General features: G+C 40.1%; 1 protein-coding gene across 2 annotated transcripts in view; it reads right to left on the bottom strand.

Annotated features, from left to right (window-relative positions):
* Nucleotides 1–18,472, bottom strand: part of DIAPH3 (diaphanous related formin 3) — a 112,681-nt gene that overhangs the window by 48,472 nt on the left and 45,737 nt on the right. For both annotated transcript variants that reach the window (XM_083435808.1, XM_083435809.1), the window contains exons 24-27: nt 17,315–17,479; nt 16,248–16,383; nt 13,618–13,713; nt 13,338–13,403 (exon numbers count right to left, since the gene is read on the bottom strand). In XM_083435808.1, the coding sequence (XP_083291934.1) occupies nt 13,338–13,403; nt 13,618–13,713; nt 16,248–16,383; nt 17,315–17,479 (463 nt within the window). The remainder of the gene's footprint in view (nt 1–13,337; nt 13,404–13,617; nt 13,714–16,247; nt 16,384–17,314; nt 17,480–18,472) is intronic.

The following is an 18,472-nucleotide window of genomic DNA, read 5'->3' as shown; positions in this document are numbered from 1 at the left end:
ATATCACCTTTATCTTTCAAGGATCTCAAGATGGTTTACATGGTTCTCCTCTTCCCCATTTCATCCTCACAACAATCCTGTGAGGTAGGTTAGGCTAAGAGATGGTGACTGGCTCAAGGTTACCCAGTGACCTTCGTGGCTGAGTGGGGATTCGAATCCTGCTCTCCCAAGTCCTAGTCCAAAACTCTAACCATTGTGCCACACTGGCTCTAATGTGAGGTGGATAACTACCAGATAAAAGGCCTTTTAATTAGCGACACCCTGGTAATGGAGCAGACTGGAAGCTCATCTGGCACCATCTTTGCAGCCTTTGGGACACCCAGGTCTTTTAAATGGGCATCTCATTTTTTTAAACAGTTTTGTGCTTTATTCTTATATTTGCATTATTTTTACTTACTAACTGTAAACTGTATGGAATGACATACAAATGCTGGAAGTAGATAAATAATAACAAACCAGCTTTTAAACAGCTCTCTATCCCTATCAGATGTATCCCTGCCCACACAGTGGCACTGTCAGCACTGTTGACTGCTAAAATAATTACTTCAAGTCAAGCATCCAGTTTCCTTGAGTAACAGTACTTTTGGGGTTCTCAATATTGCTCACCCAGCACCTCAGACTGCTTTGCAATCGTGCTAAGTTAAAGAAGACTCAGAAGGGAACAACAAATGGCTACAATTAGCATTCACCCTGCTCCTGCAACAGAGTTCCATTGCTATGGCAACTGGAGTTGCCCAGACGACACAGGGCTCTGGCTTCAGCTTGTGTACAACATAATCGCTATTAAGCAGAATAGCCATGGTTCTGTCCCATGCATTTGCCCACTGGCATTTCAGAATGTTTGCTTTATTTTTTCGAGATTAATTAAGAAATTGTGTCTTTATTTTCCTAACATACAGTACCTCTTAGAGTAATTAACTAGAAAGATTTGAAATGGCTCAATTTCTGCTTTCCTTTATAAACCATTTAAAAACACACATACAAACCTTGGAATACAGCCAAAAAAAAATCAAACAGAAGGTTCTTCCAAATATGCAAATTCTCACAGGTGGCTAATATTTTATAGCAACTGATGTAAAAAGGAAAAAAATGATTTATTCTTAAGCAATAGAGCTGACCAAACAGTAGACTTCTATATCGGTGGGATAAGTCTGTTTGGAAAACCAAGATAAGCACACACTGCAATCTAATTATTTCAGAGTGCATTGCAAGTTGTTAATTCAAAATGAATTTAGGTTAACTAAAATGATTTTATCAGAAATGAAGAAATGATAAAAATGGTCATTTGTTTTCTATGTAATTCTGTTGAACCATGGAAATTGAAGAAGCCAGAGCTCTTTCTCTCTCACATACACAGGCTGTTAGGATACACACATTTAACAGAAATCTTCAATGAATTTTTCTAAAATATCAAGCATATTGCAACTGCTTTCTTGTAAAAGATAAAGGAAATAAAGTAAGCAGTTTAGAGGATGGGTCCCACATTCAAAACAGTATCAACTAACCACAGCACTGAGATTGAAATGCTGTATTTTTCACTCCATAAGACGCACCTGACCATAAGATGCACCAACCATAGTTTTTTAGAGGAGGAAAACAAGAAAAAAATTATTCTGAATCAAATGTTTTACTAAACTACTAATAAACTACCGGTATATCAGAATAATATTTCAACCGTGTAAAGTGAACAGCAGTCAACAGTGACATTAAGAATCATCATCACTGTCATTAAGAAATGAAGAGAGACTTTATCCCCTAGTAAGAGGGGCAGGCAATGGAAATATATGAGCTTCCCACATTGAGTCCCTAAGGACTGTATGGTTTGGCCCTACACAATTATTTTAATAAAGCCAAAAGAAGTGGGACTTTCTTCCTTTTTGTTCATTGCAAATAGCTCTGGGGGCTTTCATATGAGGGAGGCCCTAGGCCCATTGCTCGTCTTTATAAACTACTTAGATGAAGAAATTGAGGGGATATTCATCAAATTTGCAGGTGACACCAAACTAGGAGGCATAGCTAATGCCACAGGAGACAGAACTGAGATTTAAGATGACCTTAAAAGATTGGAGAACTGGGCCAAAACTAACAAAATAAATTTCAGTAGACACAAATATAAGGTTGTACACTTAGGCAGGAATAACCAGCTGCACAAATACAAGATGGGAACACTTGGCTTGCCAGTAATACACGTGAAAAGGATCTAGGGGTTTTAGAAGACCATAAACATAACATGAGCCAATGACTGTGATGCAGTTATAGAGGTATAGAGAACCATTTTCACCTAAAGATATGTAATGAAAGAACTAGGCGAGCCTCCCTGGAAGCCAAGTCTTATGAGGAACAGTTCGGGGAGCTGGGTATGTTTAGCCTGGATAGGAGGAGACAGAGGAGATATGATAGCCATCTTCAAATATCTCAAGGGCTATCACATGGAAGAGGGAACAAGCTCGTTTTCTCCTGCTCTGGAGGCTAGGACCTGAACTAATGGCTTCAAGTTACGAGAAAGGAGATTCCAGCAAACATCAGGAAGAACTATCTGACAGTAAGAGCTGTTCAACAGTGAAATGGACTGCCTTGGAAGGTGGTGGACTCTCCTTCCTTGGAGGTTTTTAACCAGAGGTTGGATTACCAAGTGTCATGGATGCTTTAGTTGAGATACTTACAAGTGCAGGTGGTTGGACTAGATAACCCCTGGAGTTCCTTCCAATTCTATGAAAACTGAAGATGGTTCAACACTATAATGCTTCATCAATAAAGACAATACTATTTGATTTATATTAACAACATTGTTCCAGTAAAGGATGTTCTACTAAGAATATAAATATAACGCGGGTGGTGCTGTGGGTTAAACCACAGAACATCATCATCATCATCATCATCATCATCATCATAATAATAATAATAATAAAAAATTGGCAGTTCAAATCCCCACCACAGGGTGAGCTCCCATTGCTTGGTCCCTGCTCCTGCCAACCTAGCAGTTCGAAAGCACGTCAAAGTGCCAGTAGATAAATAGGTACCGCTCTGGCGGGAAGGTAAACGGCGTTTCCGTGCGCTGCTCTGGTTCGCCAGAAGCGGCTTAGTCATGCTGGCCACATGACCTGGAAGCTGTACGCCAGCTCCCTTGGCCAATAAAGCGAGATGAGCGCCATAACCCCAGAGTCGTCCACAACTGGACCTAATGGTCAGGGGTCCCTTTATCCTTTACACTAGAAAGCATTTAGACAAAAATTATGAGGGTGCTGAAGATCAGTGAGCCTAGTCATTTTTATTTACCATATTTTCCTGTGTATAAGATAAGGGTTTTTTTCCTTTAAAAAAAGGCAAAAATTAGGGGGCGTCTTATACATGGATAGTGCCAAGGGTGGACCAGCGATTGGTTGTTGCCGCAAAAATAGGGGGCATCTTATATATGAAAAAATACGGTATTTTAACTTATTTCCTACCAACCTCTGAGGCTCAATGAAGACAAATAACAAATTTTAAAAAACAAAAATGGAAAAATCACCTATCTGGGCACTTAATGCATTTATACTGAACCACTCATAAAGTTTCCTAAAACTGGAGAAGTAGCAAGGGCCATAACATACATTTCACTTAATAGGGAGCCATAGCTAATCTGACCTCTTGAGTGTACATACATAATACACTTGCTTTCAAAACAAACCTGCTTTATATTTTTAAGATGCACATCCAAAACAAGGTCTGCTATAAGGGCTTAGCCATGATCAGTAATGAGGAACCTGTAGCCCTCCAGGTGTTGCAACTTCAATTCCCATTCAGCCCCATCCAGCATGGCCATTGGTCAGGGATGATAGGAGCTGTAATCTAGCAAAGGTAAAGAGGTAAAGGAACCCTGGACGGTTAAGTCCAGCCAAAGGCAACTATGGGATGCAGCACTCATCTCGCTTCAGGCTGAAGGAGCTGGCGTTTGTCCACAGACAGCTTCTGGGTCATGTGGCCAGCATGACTAAACTGCTTCTGGCGCAACGGGACACTGCAACAGAAACCAGAGTGCACAGAAACACTGTTTACTTTCCCGCTGCAGTGGTACCTATTTATCTATTTGCACTGGCATGCTTTTGAACAACTAGGTTGGCAGAAGCTGGGACAGAGCAACAGGAGCTCACCCTGTCGCACAGATTCGAACCACCAACCTTCTGATGGGCAAGCCCAAGAGGCTCAGTGGTTTAGACCACAGCACCACCCACATCTCTGTACCAGGGGAAGGGCCATAGCTCAGTGGTAGAGCATCTGCCTTGCACACAGAAGGTGCCTGGTTCAATCACCGGCATGTCTAGGTAGGGCTGGAAGAAAACCTTATACAAAACCCCAGAGAGCCACTGCCAGTCAATGTAGACAATACTGTGTTACATAGACCAATGCTCTGAACTCAGTATCAGCAACTTCCTTTGTTCCTATTTATTTGGATTTTTTTATTATCACACTCGCCAGACAAAAAATGCTCCTAAAGCAGCTTTCAAATGACAAAATTAGGAGAACAAATTTGAACATCTGGATATACATTGCGTAGCTCAAAACAGAGGAATATACATTTCTAAACATAGTAAATAAGCACACAAACGTTACTAGCCTGCTGTGGGCTGGCAGACGAGAGGCGGACAACTTTTATCTCTCCTGTAAAAGCCTACTGCATTTAAGAGCCAAGAAGAGCACTACTGAATTAAGAGCAAAGACCTACCTAGTCCAGCAACCTGTTTTCTCCAAGGCCAGCTAGATGTCTCCAAGCAGGACATGAGTGCAATAGCCTGTTCCTGCTGTTGCTCCCTAGCATGCTCTGGTTATAGAGGTAGATAGAGAGACTAACCCGTCATATTTTTTTTCTAATACCCCTCTAAAGCCTTCCAAATTGGTGGTAAGTGAATTCCACTATTCAATTATGTGCAAATGTTAACTATTCCCATTCTGGATGTAGAGGAGGGAGCCTCTCACTTCTAGAATCCCACTTGGTTCCTATGCTGAGTGCAGAGGATTACTACATCCCTCCACTGACAACCTGCTCACTAATCTGTGTGGAATTCCATGCACTTGGTTGCATGCAATTCCTTGTTGCCAATGACTACCAGGCAAGAATTAAAATACGAGAGAGGCAAATTGATTCTATAATAGCTAAGCATAGCTACAGCATAAAAACAGTGGTTTTAAACTACAGGATATCAAATTTAGATTGAAAGTGTTTGAACAACAACAGGCCACATAACGGAGACACAACACAAAAGCAGACGTTGCAACAATCCCAGTTGCCTAACACCATTATCTGTAGCAGCAAAACCCCCCAGAAGATTATGCTTTTGTGGACTACAGTCTACTCCTCAGAACCGTATAATAGCTTTCTCTGTTTTTATGGTTCTACATAACTTTTTGTTCAGAAACCCACTGGGAGAACATTTCAGCCTCCAAGGATACTCCACTGCCCACAGGAACATTGTTATTCTCTAACGAAGTAATTTAAAGGGACGACTGGTGTGAAATTGTTGAATTAGACCTATTCAAGAAGTTTTATTTATTTGTTTAGGCTTGAATTGAGACAATAGTGTCCAGTCCCAACACAAGTGTTAATTAACATATCAAACCTGGGATGACTGCACTACCACCATTTCTTCTATTGTGATTAATTTTTGTGTGTGCTTATCTTAAATTTTACACAGAATTGTCACAGACGGTACTTTTTGCATTTTATTGCCAGTTGTCCCTGTTTTCCTTTAATATACTAGGGGTTTTGTGTGAATTTTATAATTTCATACAGGCACACCTGTGAACTGAGGATAACACATCTGGTGAAGTTCCCTCAAGTCTATGAAAACGTGCACTTTAACGTAGCACAAGCTACTGTGTTGTCATTTTTTGCAGCCACCAACAAACAGTACCACACCTCCTGAAATGGAATCTAATCAGCCTTCCAAGAAGGCACCTCACTGCCTTTGCCTCATCTTTGGCACCTCATCTTTGCCGCATACAGCAGGGGGAAACCCATACTAGTTGACTGCAAAAGGGAAATATGTATTAACAGATTGAGGCCAGATGGCTCTCCAGCTATTTATGACACCCTACTGAGGCAGCTCCCTACACATCCAGCCCTCCTACAGAAGACCTAATATAGCTCTCAATGTTTGCTCACAAGATAAAACTTGTCTAGCTAAGGACTTTGGATAAGACCAAGATATATCCTTCAACAAGGAAAATGTTGAATTCTACACTACTTGTCCACAAATAACACACTCCTTATTCACATTTTTGATACCATACATAGGAACAAGCAACTATGTACCAATTCGCTGGTAGAACATTTTGCAAACCTAACTGATACTGCTCCACTATTGTTAATTTTCAGGTTGTTATGTTTTATGAGTATATCATCCAAATTAAGGGCAGTATCCAACTAAATAGTTCTGCTACATGAAACACTCTGGGCTGTGAAACAGAACCACCACCCTCCAGTCCCCTCCCCACCATCTGCTGTGGGTTTCCCCCAACCCTCTGAAGCAGATTTAGGGAGGGTGCAGGGGGCTCCTGGAGAGGGAATTCAGTTGCACAGTCAAAAGTGCTTGCACTAACAGTTTGGTTGGATACCACCCACAACATGTGACTGTGACAAAGAAGCTTCATGTATCAGCTACTAAAGTAACCCCTGGTGACAGAATTTAGTGTCCCACACTTATTAGATTCCTCTGGTTAGTACAGAAAGCAAATGTAAGGTCAGTTAAAATCCTCTCATTTGATCTGCATTTGGATGTCACAATAAACCTTTGTTTATCATAATGGAAACAAGCTGCAGAAGAAACTCCCAGCATATCCATGAAATATGAAGCTTTTATGTTCGCTTTTGAATAACTACAGCTCAGTATTACAACCAAACCCTAAACTGTAGTTCATCTTAACTATGCTTTGTTGAAACTAGTCAAGTGGGGGGTGGGGGGGGGGTTAGCTTGATGAGTGGAGATATACCAGTGGTGGGCAAGACCACAGTCAAAGTAGGTGATGCAACAGATGTGACATTTAGTACCTTTGTACAGTAGGCTATATTCCAACCATGCAAAACACAGAGGTTTCTACTGCCCCTCCTCTAACCTCTCTCTCAAGGCAATCAAATGTCACATTTCAAGTCCATATGCCAGCCAGGGGAAAGCAGTCAAGGAAGAGATGGAGCAGGGCTAATGAGATGCGGCCTAGGGAGGGTCCTGAGTGAAGGATAAAGAGGTCTGAAGGGCTACATTTTGTCCCAGAGACTGAGGTTGCTCACTGCTGATTTAGTCAAACACAGCAATTGTCTCTCTCCTTTTTTTATTTCAAAACTTAACTGCGGAATAGTCTTAAAAGTGATTTACAAATAAACATATGAACAAAATAACAAAGTAGTACATTGAAAACAAGCAATATGGTCCAGCCATTTAAGTCCTTTATGCCAGCGGTTCCAAATTAGCTAAGTATTGCGGACCCCCTGTTTTTCCCCTCTTTCCTTTTGACCAAGTTGTGCCCCAGGACCTGATGCAAGTGACTAAAAACCGCAGGAGGGAAGAGCAGGGTTATACTTGGTTCCTGCTACCCACAGGCATCTGGCTGGCCACTGGGAGAGCAGAATGCCGAACATGATAGGCCACCAGCCTGATCCAGCAGGCTTCTCTTATGTTAAGTGTTGTCAAACTGATTGAGAACAAATGGATACTATAGAGCTGGAAGGGTTCAGAAAAGGCCAACCAGGACAATCAAGGGGATGGAGCAACTTCCCTTTGAGGAAAGGTTGACTTGGAACTTTTTAGTTTACAGAAAAGTAGAGTAAAGAGGGAAGATGACAGAGGTTTGCAAAATTGTGCATGATGTGGTTACAAAGAAGTTTTTCTCAATCTTTCATAATACTATAAGTCAGGAAGATTCAGGTCAGACAAAAAACACAGTGCACAGAACAATGGCATTTGTTCCCACAAGAAGTAATGATGGCCATCAACTTGATTAGCTTTAAAGGAGGGCAAGGCTTTTGATAGCTAACAGCCACGGTGGCTACTTTCCACCTCCCCTGTGGCAGGCAGTCTGCCTCCGAATGCCAGTTGCTTGAATCACAAGTGGGGAGACTGCTATTGCACACTCATCTCCTATATGTGGGGGCTTCCCATAGGCATTTGGATGGTCACTGTGGGAACAGGATGCTAGACCTCTGGTGTGAGCCAGCAGGTTGTTCTTATGTTTAAATTCTTCTAAATAAATGATGTTGCCAATTGGGAACATAAACTTATCATTTACCAGCACTTCAGGGGAAAATGTACTTACATTCTGCTTTAAATACCAGCCACAGAGTATTCTTTGAATAAAGTAGAGACCAAAAATGTGGGGTGAAATTTTTAAATTAAAAACCAGAAAGCACAACGGTTTATAGCCGACCAGCCAGGATGGCCAAGCTCTGCCTTCACAGTCAAAGGCAGTAATGCTTCTGAAAACCACAAGAAAAATGAGCTCTTGTGCTCGGCTCCCGCTTGTGGGTTATCCACAAGCATCTGGTTGGCAACTGTGAGAACAGGATGTTGGCCTAGATGTCCCTTTGGCCTGATCCTGCAGGCCCTGCTTATGTTCTTATTTGGACAATTACTTCTGCATAAGTGATGGTCCATTTCTGGTGTCATTTCACATTATTTGCGTAACTCAGATGTACAGGATTGGTTTTTTCAATGTGCTAACTGGCTCAACAAAAAAACCTCTGAGTACCTAACAGAAATATGTGAATGTTTTAATTAAAACTTATTTGAAATAATTTGTTATTTGCCCTAATTTAGAAGATGTGTAACTAAAAATGAAAACACATGAAGAATATGTTTCCATAAGGAGGCAATCATGCTTTCCACTGGATAAAGTGAAATGGGTTAACTCAGCAGAGAATAATTGGCTGTGTCCTGTTTTCAGTCAGTGCCTAGCAAACAGAAAGCAGCTCAAGTTAAAGCAGGGTGTAAGCCTGGAGACTGATTAGTTAGGAAGCTATTGCTAAAGGCAGTAAGAGCACAATCTGTCCCATGAGCTCTCTCTCGCAGCAGTTTCCTCTGCCCTGAGAGACTCCACTGGAAATCCCTTAATGCACTATGCCCTTCATTTATTTTTGCTACTGGACATTTGAGAGCATTTAAGAATGCTACTTTTTGAACAGTTGCCTGATGATGGATCACACTGAATTGAATATATATTTATTCTGCCCCTACCCTCAGAAGAAGCAGTAAAAGAGTACCACCTACAGTACAACTGTAAAAGTATACATTTCCCTTGCTATCTTAACACTTTATCCAACAATGACCAAAAATTTTGTTCATTATTATAATACCACTTAAGTGCTGTTTATGCTAGCTGTAAATACTTAATGTGCCTAAGGCTAAGAACAAACCTGATTAAGCTAAAAACTATAAAATTAGTTTCAACTGAATGAAGTGCATGCAGTATACAGCATCATGAAAGTAAATATTACCATTATATTGTTCTCCAAACTTTAAAATTAATGCTTGTACCCTCTTCATTTATGTATATTTATGAAATGTCAGGACAGTAATAATTATTTTACCAGGCAGTATGGCAATAACAGCTAGGTAGCAGACGTCTTTAGTTTATACGATATATATCTAGCTCGTTATACATGAATTTCATAATAGCTTTTTTATGCATTCTTATTTCATTATAGAATTCATTTCATTCTGACGTGAGAAAATTTTGCTGCCCGCATTTCCAAAGCAATCTAGAGCTAAACGATGGATGAATGGCACCCCCTAGTGTTAGTATTAACAAAAGAACTTTCTGGATATATAGGCAAGTTTCTCAAGACTAGGAGTCTGGAAATGAATGCTTATGAGACAGGTGGTTTTTAAACAAACTTTTGCAAAGACATGGTCTTAAATACACTATAATATATATTTTAAAAAATCACCAATGTAAATATGCTGGGAGGAAATATTGCTAACGCAAAGGCTTTCAAATATGGGCCCTCAAAATTATTAGAGAGAAATTTCTGCCACCACTCAGAGATTATTACTTAGCTACGAAGTTCAATCTATAATAAATGACAAAGGGTTTTGAAAACATGGCTCCACAACTCAGAAAGAAATGCTATTGTGGGGGCTTAGGCTAATGTCCATTATCAGCCCAGCAACATGCCTCTTCCTGTACTCCAGCCGAGGCTTTGTAGTAATGGTATCTGGCATCCATACTATTGAGCCGCTCAACTTCGCAAGGCTAGTAGCAGAGCTCTTCTCTGAGTTGCCACCGGAAAGGTAAAAAACTCATGATTACTCTTACTGTGGAGTCTTCCCAGGATACCCTAAGTTCTACCATATCTTGAAGCAGGTGAGCTTGGTGATTGCAGCCCACTAGCTAAAACAAGTGTTGCTGCCATGGTTACTGAATCTCCAGATTCCATCAATCCGCTTTTCTGTCCTACAAAGGAACATAGGAAGTTCCCTTAATCCAAATCAGACGACTGATTCATCTACTCAGTATTGTCAGCATCAAACAGCATCGTTATCCAGGGCTTCAGACCAATCTTTCCCAGCCTTACCTGGAGATGCCAGGGATTGAACATGGGACCTTCTGCATGCAGAACATGGTCTCCACCAGTTATTTAGGGTCCTTCCCCTTAGCTGCACTGAAGTAGCCTCTACAGAGTTCTATGTACAAATCACTTGTACTGGGAGAATACCAAGATCTAGCCCTTCACATAACAATTGACACCAGGAACAGGGGGCATATTCTGCATATAAGAGAATGGAAGAAAGTCACCCATACAGGGAGAAGTAACACATTGAGAAGTGCCAACACATCCATCTCTGACAATTGGTGGCTTACTTGCATAGGAGGAGTATTGTGTGATCTTTGCAAATTACACACACACATTGCCATGTTTCCTCTCTGTTATGTTCTTTCCCCCCACCAACCTATTCTGCAGAATATTGCTACTTCAAATCAGTGTTTGAAAACTCCTGACCAGAATGTCTACATAGCTTAGGTAAGCAATTTAGTGGAGAATGCCTGACAACAATCTTCTATAACTGGTTTAACGAAGCTCTGAAAATCATTAGTCAGAGTCTAGACGGAAAGGGTCACTGTTGGTAGGGAATGAGATCAGTGACAGATGCAATGTCTAGAATTGCTTTTTTAAAACAATTTTCATAAGACTTCTCTTTACTATCTGAAAATTTCAGTTCTTCAGGTGCCATTAAAAATACTTACAAAGACAGTTTAAACAATATTGAGTTGTGACATAGGTGCATTAGACATTTTCTCCCTTTTTCACAAAGTTGATTTACCTGATCCCATTTTACAGTCTGATCAGCTTCTGCTGTCCTTCAAAACTGTTTCTAAAACTGGATTGACATCGAAAGGTTGCATATTTAAAGGCATGCCAGAACTTATCCATCCCTGTTTCAGGGCTCAACCAACTGCAACAGTAAATTAAGAATCTTCCAACAAGAGAAAGTTGATCAGCGGTAGGGTTGGGACCAATAAAAACAAGTGCTGAACCACACAACATACTATTATGGAATTCACTGCTACAGGGTGCAGCAATGGCCATAACCAGGCATGTTCAAAGTTCGTTTCAGGGGCCTAATCCAGCCCGCTGGTCAGTTTATTCTGGCCCCCACAGTAGTATATTTCCTGGGGTAAAAAGAACCCCAACAACTTCAATCCTAAAAAAGGTTAACAACTTTGGTTGGTCCTTTGGTCAGTCCTCACGGCCCTTCACTTCATCAAATCTGGCCCTCTTTGAAAAAAGTTTGGACACCACATAAACTACCAAGCAATGCCCATAGTAGCTAAACAGAACCTCTATACATATAGAAGCAGTATACCTCTAAAGACTAGATGCTGGGACAGAAAGAAGAAGGCCACCACACCTTACTTGTGAGCAATCTGGCTGACTGCTGCTGAAAGCAGATGCTGCATTAGATGCATTTTGGACTGAGCCAGCAAGGTAACCCATATGTTCTAGTAGGGTTTTGTATTTCCAGAATCATAAAAAAGGAAGATGAATCAGCTTGCCTTTGAAATGGTTTTTAGCAGCAGTAGCAAATAATCAGCTTTAACCTCACAACAGGGAGATTTTCATAACAAAAAACAAACCATGTATTGCTTCTACAAAGATCACTCCAAGTAAAATAGCTTACACATACAGTGGTACCTTGGGTTACAGACACTTCAGGTTACAGACTCCGCTAACCCAGAAATAGTACCTCGGGTTAAGAACTTTGCTTCAGGATGAGAACAGAAATCGTGCTCTGGCAGCAGCAGGAGGCCCCGTTAGCTAAAGTGCTACCTCAGGTTAAGAACAGTTTCAGGTTAAGAACGGACCTCCAGAACGAATTAAGTTCTTAACCTGAGGGACCACTGGAGGTCCGTTCTTAACCTGAAACTGTTCTTAACCTGAAGCACCACTTTAGCTAATGGGGCCTCCTGCTGTCGCTGCACTGCCAGAGCATGATTTCTGTTCTCATCCTGAAGCAGAGTTCTTAACCCGAGGTACTATTTCTGGGTTAGCGGAGTCTGTAACCTGAAGCGTCTGTAACCCAAGGTACCACTGTATAATGAAATGTATTTCACTGCATTTTTTCCCATGGAATTCAAGACAGTGTACACAGGACTTCTATGCAGTCTCCCAGTCCTGACCAGTTCTAAACCTGCTTCACTTCAGCAAGGTTCCTGTATCACATGCCTTCGGACCACAGGGAACAGGGAATGCGTCATATTCTAAAACTATAAAATGGCTAGCTATATTCCCCCCATGATTTTTGTGCATATATTAAGTAAGCATTATTTAATAAAAGAAATTACTTAATAAAATAAGGTAAAGAAAATATTCTTTTCCTTTGTAGGTGAAATAAACAGATAAAATCCTCTGCTTAAATTCACAAACTTGAATATTTAATATTATTATTTTTTGCCCAACATGTGAAATACATTCTTCATAATATGAAATACAGTCTTTCCTGAATCATACTCAGATCCTTAACAATGATATTTTATAAACCACTGAGTTAATAAATAAAAAACCTTTTCTTTTTTAATGCTATTTTACAACAAAGTAACACTTGACCTATTTTATAAATAAGACAATATATTAGTATTTTGAATTATGTTATTTGGCATCAACAACTCTTCAGATTTTAGACAAAGTAAAAATGCAAGTCAGATATGTAAAGATAAGAAGAAAACTTCTAAGAATGTAGACACTAAGAGACTTCCATTTGGCAAGCCAATCCCAGTGGCTTATTCCAGATATGACAGTAAACAAGGAATATAACAGACCCTTATGGAAATCAATAGGAATCAACAGTAAAAACATATGATTTATGAATTACCATGGTTACAAGCTTTCAGAACAGGTCTTTCAGAGGTTGGGCTGAAATTCTGTGGCACATCTGTATCTAAAGGAAAAAGAAGAAAAAAACAAGTATGTTTAATATTTACACAAAAGTGTATTTCCAAAAGGTAGTTTCCTGGAGGCAAAGGTGTACTCTGAAAACTTTACAAATTATCATTTAATGTTGTTACTATAAGTAGTTCTCCACCAACTGATGCATTCTGTAGTAAATAGTCCTGTGCCCTAAATCTATAAAAGAAGGGGGGGGGAGTATTCACCTTTAGCCCTTGTTGTGCGTTTTCTTCTGTCTCGAAAAGCAGCACCTGACTGCAAGGCCTCCAGTAGGCTATCCATCACACCTGTCTCATCACCCTCTGTAAAAAGAGATGGAGGGAATTCCTTCAGCTTTCATGGTTACCATAGCAATGCCAAAGGATTTACAGGGCTGGAGAAGAAACCGTAGCAATAAAAAGCTGGCAATTCCAAATTCAGACAAGCCTTTAATTTACTCATAAATCAGATCTCCAAGAAGTCAGCCCTGTTAGTGTTCATATTGTGTCCACTAATGCAGACCAAAGTTCATTTGATTCACCTCACACCACTGCGTCCTAAAATGAAATAGAGCAGTAACTTTAAATATAATGCAACATCATTCATATGCTTCTAATATCTCTGAAACCGGAATGAAGCCACATCATAAAGCCATGTGGGTTTGCAGAAGCAGGTTACTTTGTAGGACATCATCTTCCAAGATGAAAATGATTATTTGCATACAGTATATTAGATGTTCAGATTCTGCTTCCCTAAATGGATCATTTGTGGATTTGTGAATGTCCACTCATGAAAATAGACTTTCATTTACTAAATACTTCGATCCTCTGTATTTTTTTAACCATTTAACACTGCATTTAAAAAAGCAGAATTCATTCAAAGTATAGTTTGATCTGAAACTATGCACACGTGTGTGTGTGTGTGTGTGTGTGTGTGTGTGTGTGTTTAAACACACATATGCAGAGACACAGACCAGAGATAGCTGGTACAAAGTAGTCATACCAACTTTAGTAATGCCTACTCTCACTGGCTGCACCCTCCATGGGCTTGCAGCCTTTGGGAGGACTGTCCATAAGCCAGTACTACGTCTGAACCAACACAGTTTAGTTTCTCTGCTATAGGGTCTTATACAGCTACATACAATTTCAAAAGAGCTACTTAAAGCAGATATGCACATATACTTCCCATTCAACAATAATTTTGCAGTTGTTTCAAAAAAATGTAATTCAAGTTACGTCAAGTAATCTGCACAAAATTGTTTTTGATTTCTCAGACAGAAGATATGCAACGGGCACCACAATTTAAGAAGGATATTGACAAGCTGAAATGTGCATAGAGGAGGGCAACCAAGATAATAAAGGTTCTGGAAAGCAAGTCTTATGAGGAACAGTTGAGGGATTTTGGTATATTTAGCCTAGATAAGAGGCTGAGAGTAAATATAATAGCCATCTTCAAACATCTGAAGGGCTGTCACATGGAAGATGTAGCAAGCTTGTTTTCTTCTGCTCTGGCGGGTAGGACTTGAATCAATGGCTTCAAGTTACAAGAAAGGAGATTCTGACTAAACATCAGAAAGAACTTTCTGACAGTAAGGGCTGTTTGACAGTGGAACAGACTCCTACAAGAGGTGGTGGACTCTCTTTCCTTGGGGGGGGGGGGGTTAAGCAGAAGTTGGAGGGCCATCTGTCATGGATGCTTTAGCTGAGGTTCCTGCATTGCAGGGGGTGGACTAGACGACCCTCGGGGTCCCTTCAAAGGTCCCTTCCCTTCCTTGGGGTCCCTTCTATGATTTTATGAGCCCCAGGTGAGCTGGGATGCAGAATTGCAAACTGCCTTAAATGTTTCGATCAAAGGACAATCTGTAGGCAGCAATAAGTTACCATTTTTATTCTTCTCCTACTGAAATGAAACCGATATGCTTGCTGAGCCAGCTGACAAACTGAGCTAATGCCAAACCCCCTTTTAACAATTTAGGCATATGCTGATTGTACTGCTGCATAGCTCTGAACCTGTAACATCGTAAGTAGTTTTTCCCCCCTATGCTAAGAAAATTGTATAAGCAGAAGAAAAGATGAAGAAATCAAGATTAAAAATGATAGCTTTTAGGACAATCTACATTATGAACTGAGCACCATGTCCCCAGTAAACTCTCCTCCAGCTCACAAAGTAAATGGAATTTTCAGCATGGACAGATTAGTTTAGGGCAGTCTTTTTCATCCTCAAGTCCCCAGATGTTGTTCTCAATCCATTCCTAACCAGCCAGGTCAGGGATGATGGGAGTTGTAGTTAAGACCACATGGGGACCCAAGGTCAAGAAAGGCTGGCCTAGGATAGGATATAGTTACAGCATTTTCCAATTTCAGGTCCACTTAAAGTTTGGGAGGTACCTACCCACTACTTCTACGTGTTGTGGGAGGTGTGCCGTGTAAAGCTGAAAAGTACGAGCATGCAGCATCTTGAATCAAGGAAAGAGTGCTGGCAAGGGTGAGCTGGCATGGGTGAGCAAGGAACTTACCTTACTTAGCACCCTAATACCATAGCAAGAGCCAAGAGGCAAACATCAGCACAATCAGAGATAAGGTAAGAGTGGGCAGAGCATGGGCAAAGTGCACCACATTTCCCGAGCATCTCAATGTTAGCTTGAGGGCAAGAAAAATGTGGAAAGCAAAGAAAGTTGGCATTAACGGGAAATAATAGGAATTTAATTCTCCACACAAGCAAAACATTGCCATGAAATGATTAGTCAGATTTAAGCTCATTTCTGAAGTGAAACAACCAGTTCTGCTTTTAGAAGTCATCGAGCTAGTAACACAAGCAGTATCACTATCTAAAAGAACAGGGTTCCTGTCCACATTACCTGTTTTCATTTCCAACAAACACTTTTTCTTTCTTTGTCTTTCTATTTTTTCCCTTTCTGCTTTTTCTTTAGCAATTCTAGCACGTCTCTGCTTTTCTTCTGCTTCTTTTCTTCTCATATTCTCCTTTGCAGCTTGCTAGCAAAATATATTAAATTTCACCAGCATAAACAATTATGACTTAGAAAAATGTATACATGCCTATTTAAAATCATTTCTGTGCTGCTTTTCATTTGAAAATAAATCCTAAAGCAGTTTTCAACAATAAAACACCACCACAGCAGTAGAATCTGTTATAGTACTAGGGTTGTTTTAAAAAGCTGGCATCACTTGCCTTTCCTACCCTCCTTTCATTCCTTCAACCTATTGCTTCTTCCTCTTGCACACACCCAAGTCAGCCCAGATGTTTAGCCTTAATGTTAAAAAATGATGTTCTTGCAGTGAGTGGGCAATTTTTGTAGACCACTCTTCTCACCTGTGCATCCACTTGCTATTCCTTCCTGCTTTTACTGTTATGTTTTGTTTAGGGAGGAGGGGTGGCAGGGAAGGGTTGCCCCATTCTATTTATTTATGACAAATATTTTTTGTATTTGTGCATACCTTGGGAAACCCCAAGCATGCAGAGACCTGCCTCTTGTACTGATATGAGAGATTATGGCTATGTAAGAATCAGGATCAGCACTCTCCCCTGAACACCTGAAGTAAGGGACAGCGGCACAGTTATATACCTAGACTAGTAGCTGCTGTTTCAAATGTATCTGGTTCTCATGTAACTTGGGGTAAAATGGTCCACCATGCTTGCGTATTAGGTTGCTGCTACCAACAAAATATATACTCATCTTTCTAGTCAGCCTTCCCCAACCTTCAGTCCACCAGATGATGTTGGACTGTAACTTCCAACATGTCTGACCACTGGCCATGCTGAGATTGTAGTCCAACAATATATGGAGACTCAAGGTTGTGGCTAGCTGTAATTAGTGATGTAAAGAATAGCTGAACCTGTGAAGCAAAAGCACATTCATCTATACTACTGCTGCAGAGTCTAGAATTAGATTGTCATAAGATTTACCATAAACATTGTCCTAAAATTGTTCAAGTCAGTTAGAAATTCTTCCACTGAAACTTTCTTCCAATCGACAGCATAAAATTCCATTACATTCCGATAGAGTGTTTCCATACTGTTATGCATCCTCGAAAGTTTCTGGAACTGTTCCCGTGCTTGAATTACAAAGGTGTATTAAGTTTGTTAAGGTTACAAAACTGATTGTCAAATGACTTCCATATGGAGGTGGACCTGTCTCCATTCTCACTAACTTTCAGGAAGAATTTGAAAACATTCCCATTTACTCAGGTGTTTGGTGGCTGAAGAATATTGTTCCTGGCAAGATCACTGGATGGAAGAGAGTAAGTTTTTAGAAAGTTTTAGTGTTTTACAATTATTTTGCTGTATTGCCAGTCTGGGCTTCTTCAGGAAGCAGGGCGGGATATAAATTCAATCAATCAATCATCGAAATAAATAGAGAATACTAAGTTTCTAGGAAAGAGGAAACAGCAAGTTATCAGCAGTAACAACATCTCTCCAGTAGCATGTAGTTCTTCTCATAGTCAGCACTTTTCAAATTTTCCTCCCTATTCTTCCTACATTTTTCATACCTCAAAGATTAATTGCCTCTGCACAACCCAAGTCCCACTTAGATAACAAACTAGTGGGAATATCTTGCTTTAACTAACTGCATGTAAGCTGCTCTGGGAGGCTGCTCCCCCCCACTCCGAAGAGCAGGGAGCAAATACTCTAAGTAAGAGATTTCAGGGATTTCTTCTTGGCACCAATACAACACAAACTAAACACTGCAAAAATACATAGATTAGTTACTCAAAGCGCTAGTCCTCTGAAACATTCAAACAAGTGAACTTCTTTGGTAACAAACTTACTGATTCTTCTCAAAATCAATGAGAAGTACTGTTCTCTAACTAATATTTTATTAATGCTCAAAAATAAATGTTTGGCAGTAATTTTAATAAAGAAAAGTATTGGGAAACAGTTCAGAATATTAATATTCTAATTAAACTTTCACTTCTGTTCACTCACATAATTGTTCCATGCCTCTGCAACTTTTTTTGGTTTAAAATACACAACATTGCCAACATTTTCTTAAACATATCTATATTTTTCACAATTAGTAATCATCACTTTTTCTTTTATCTAGTATACCACAATGTTACAGAT

Source organism: Podarcis tiliguerta, assembly GCF_965153285.1.
Source record: "Podarcis tiliguerta genome assembly, chromosome: 4".
NCBI lineage: Eukaryota > Metazoa > Chordata > Lepidosauria > Squamata > Lacertidae > Podarcis > Podarcis tiliguerta.
Note: the sequence above shows the minus strand (reverse complement) of the source record. Positions and strands in the feature narration are given on the sequence as shown.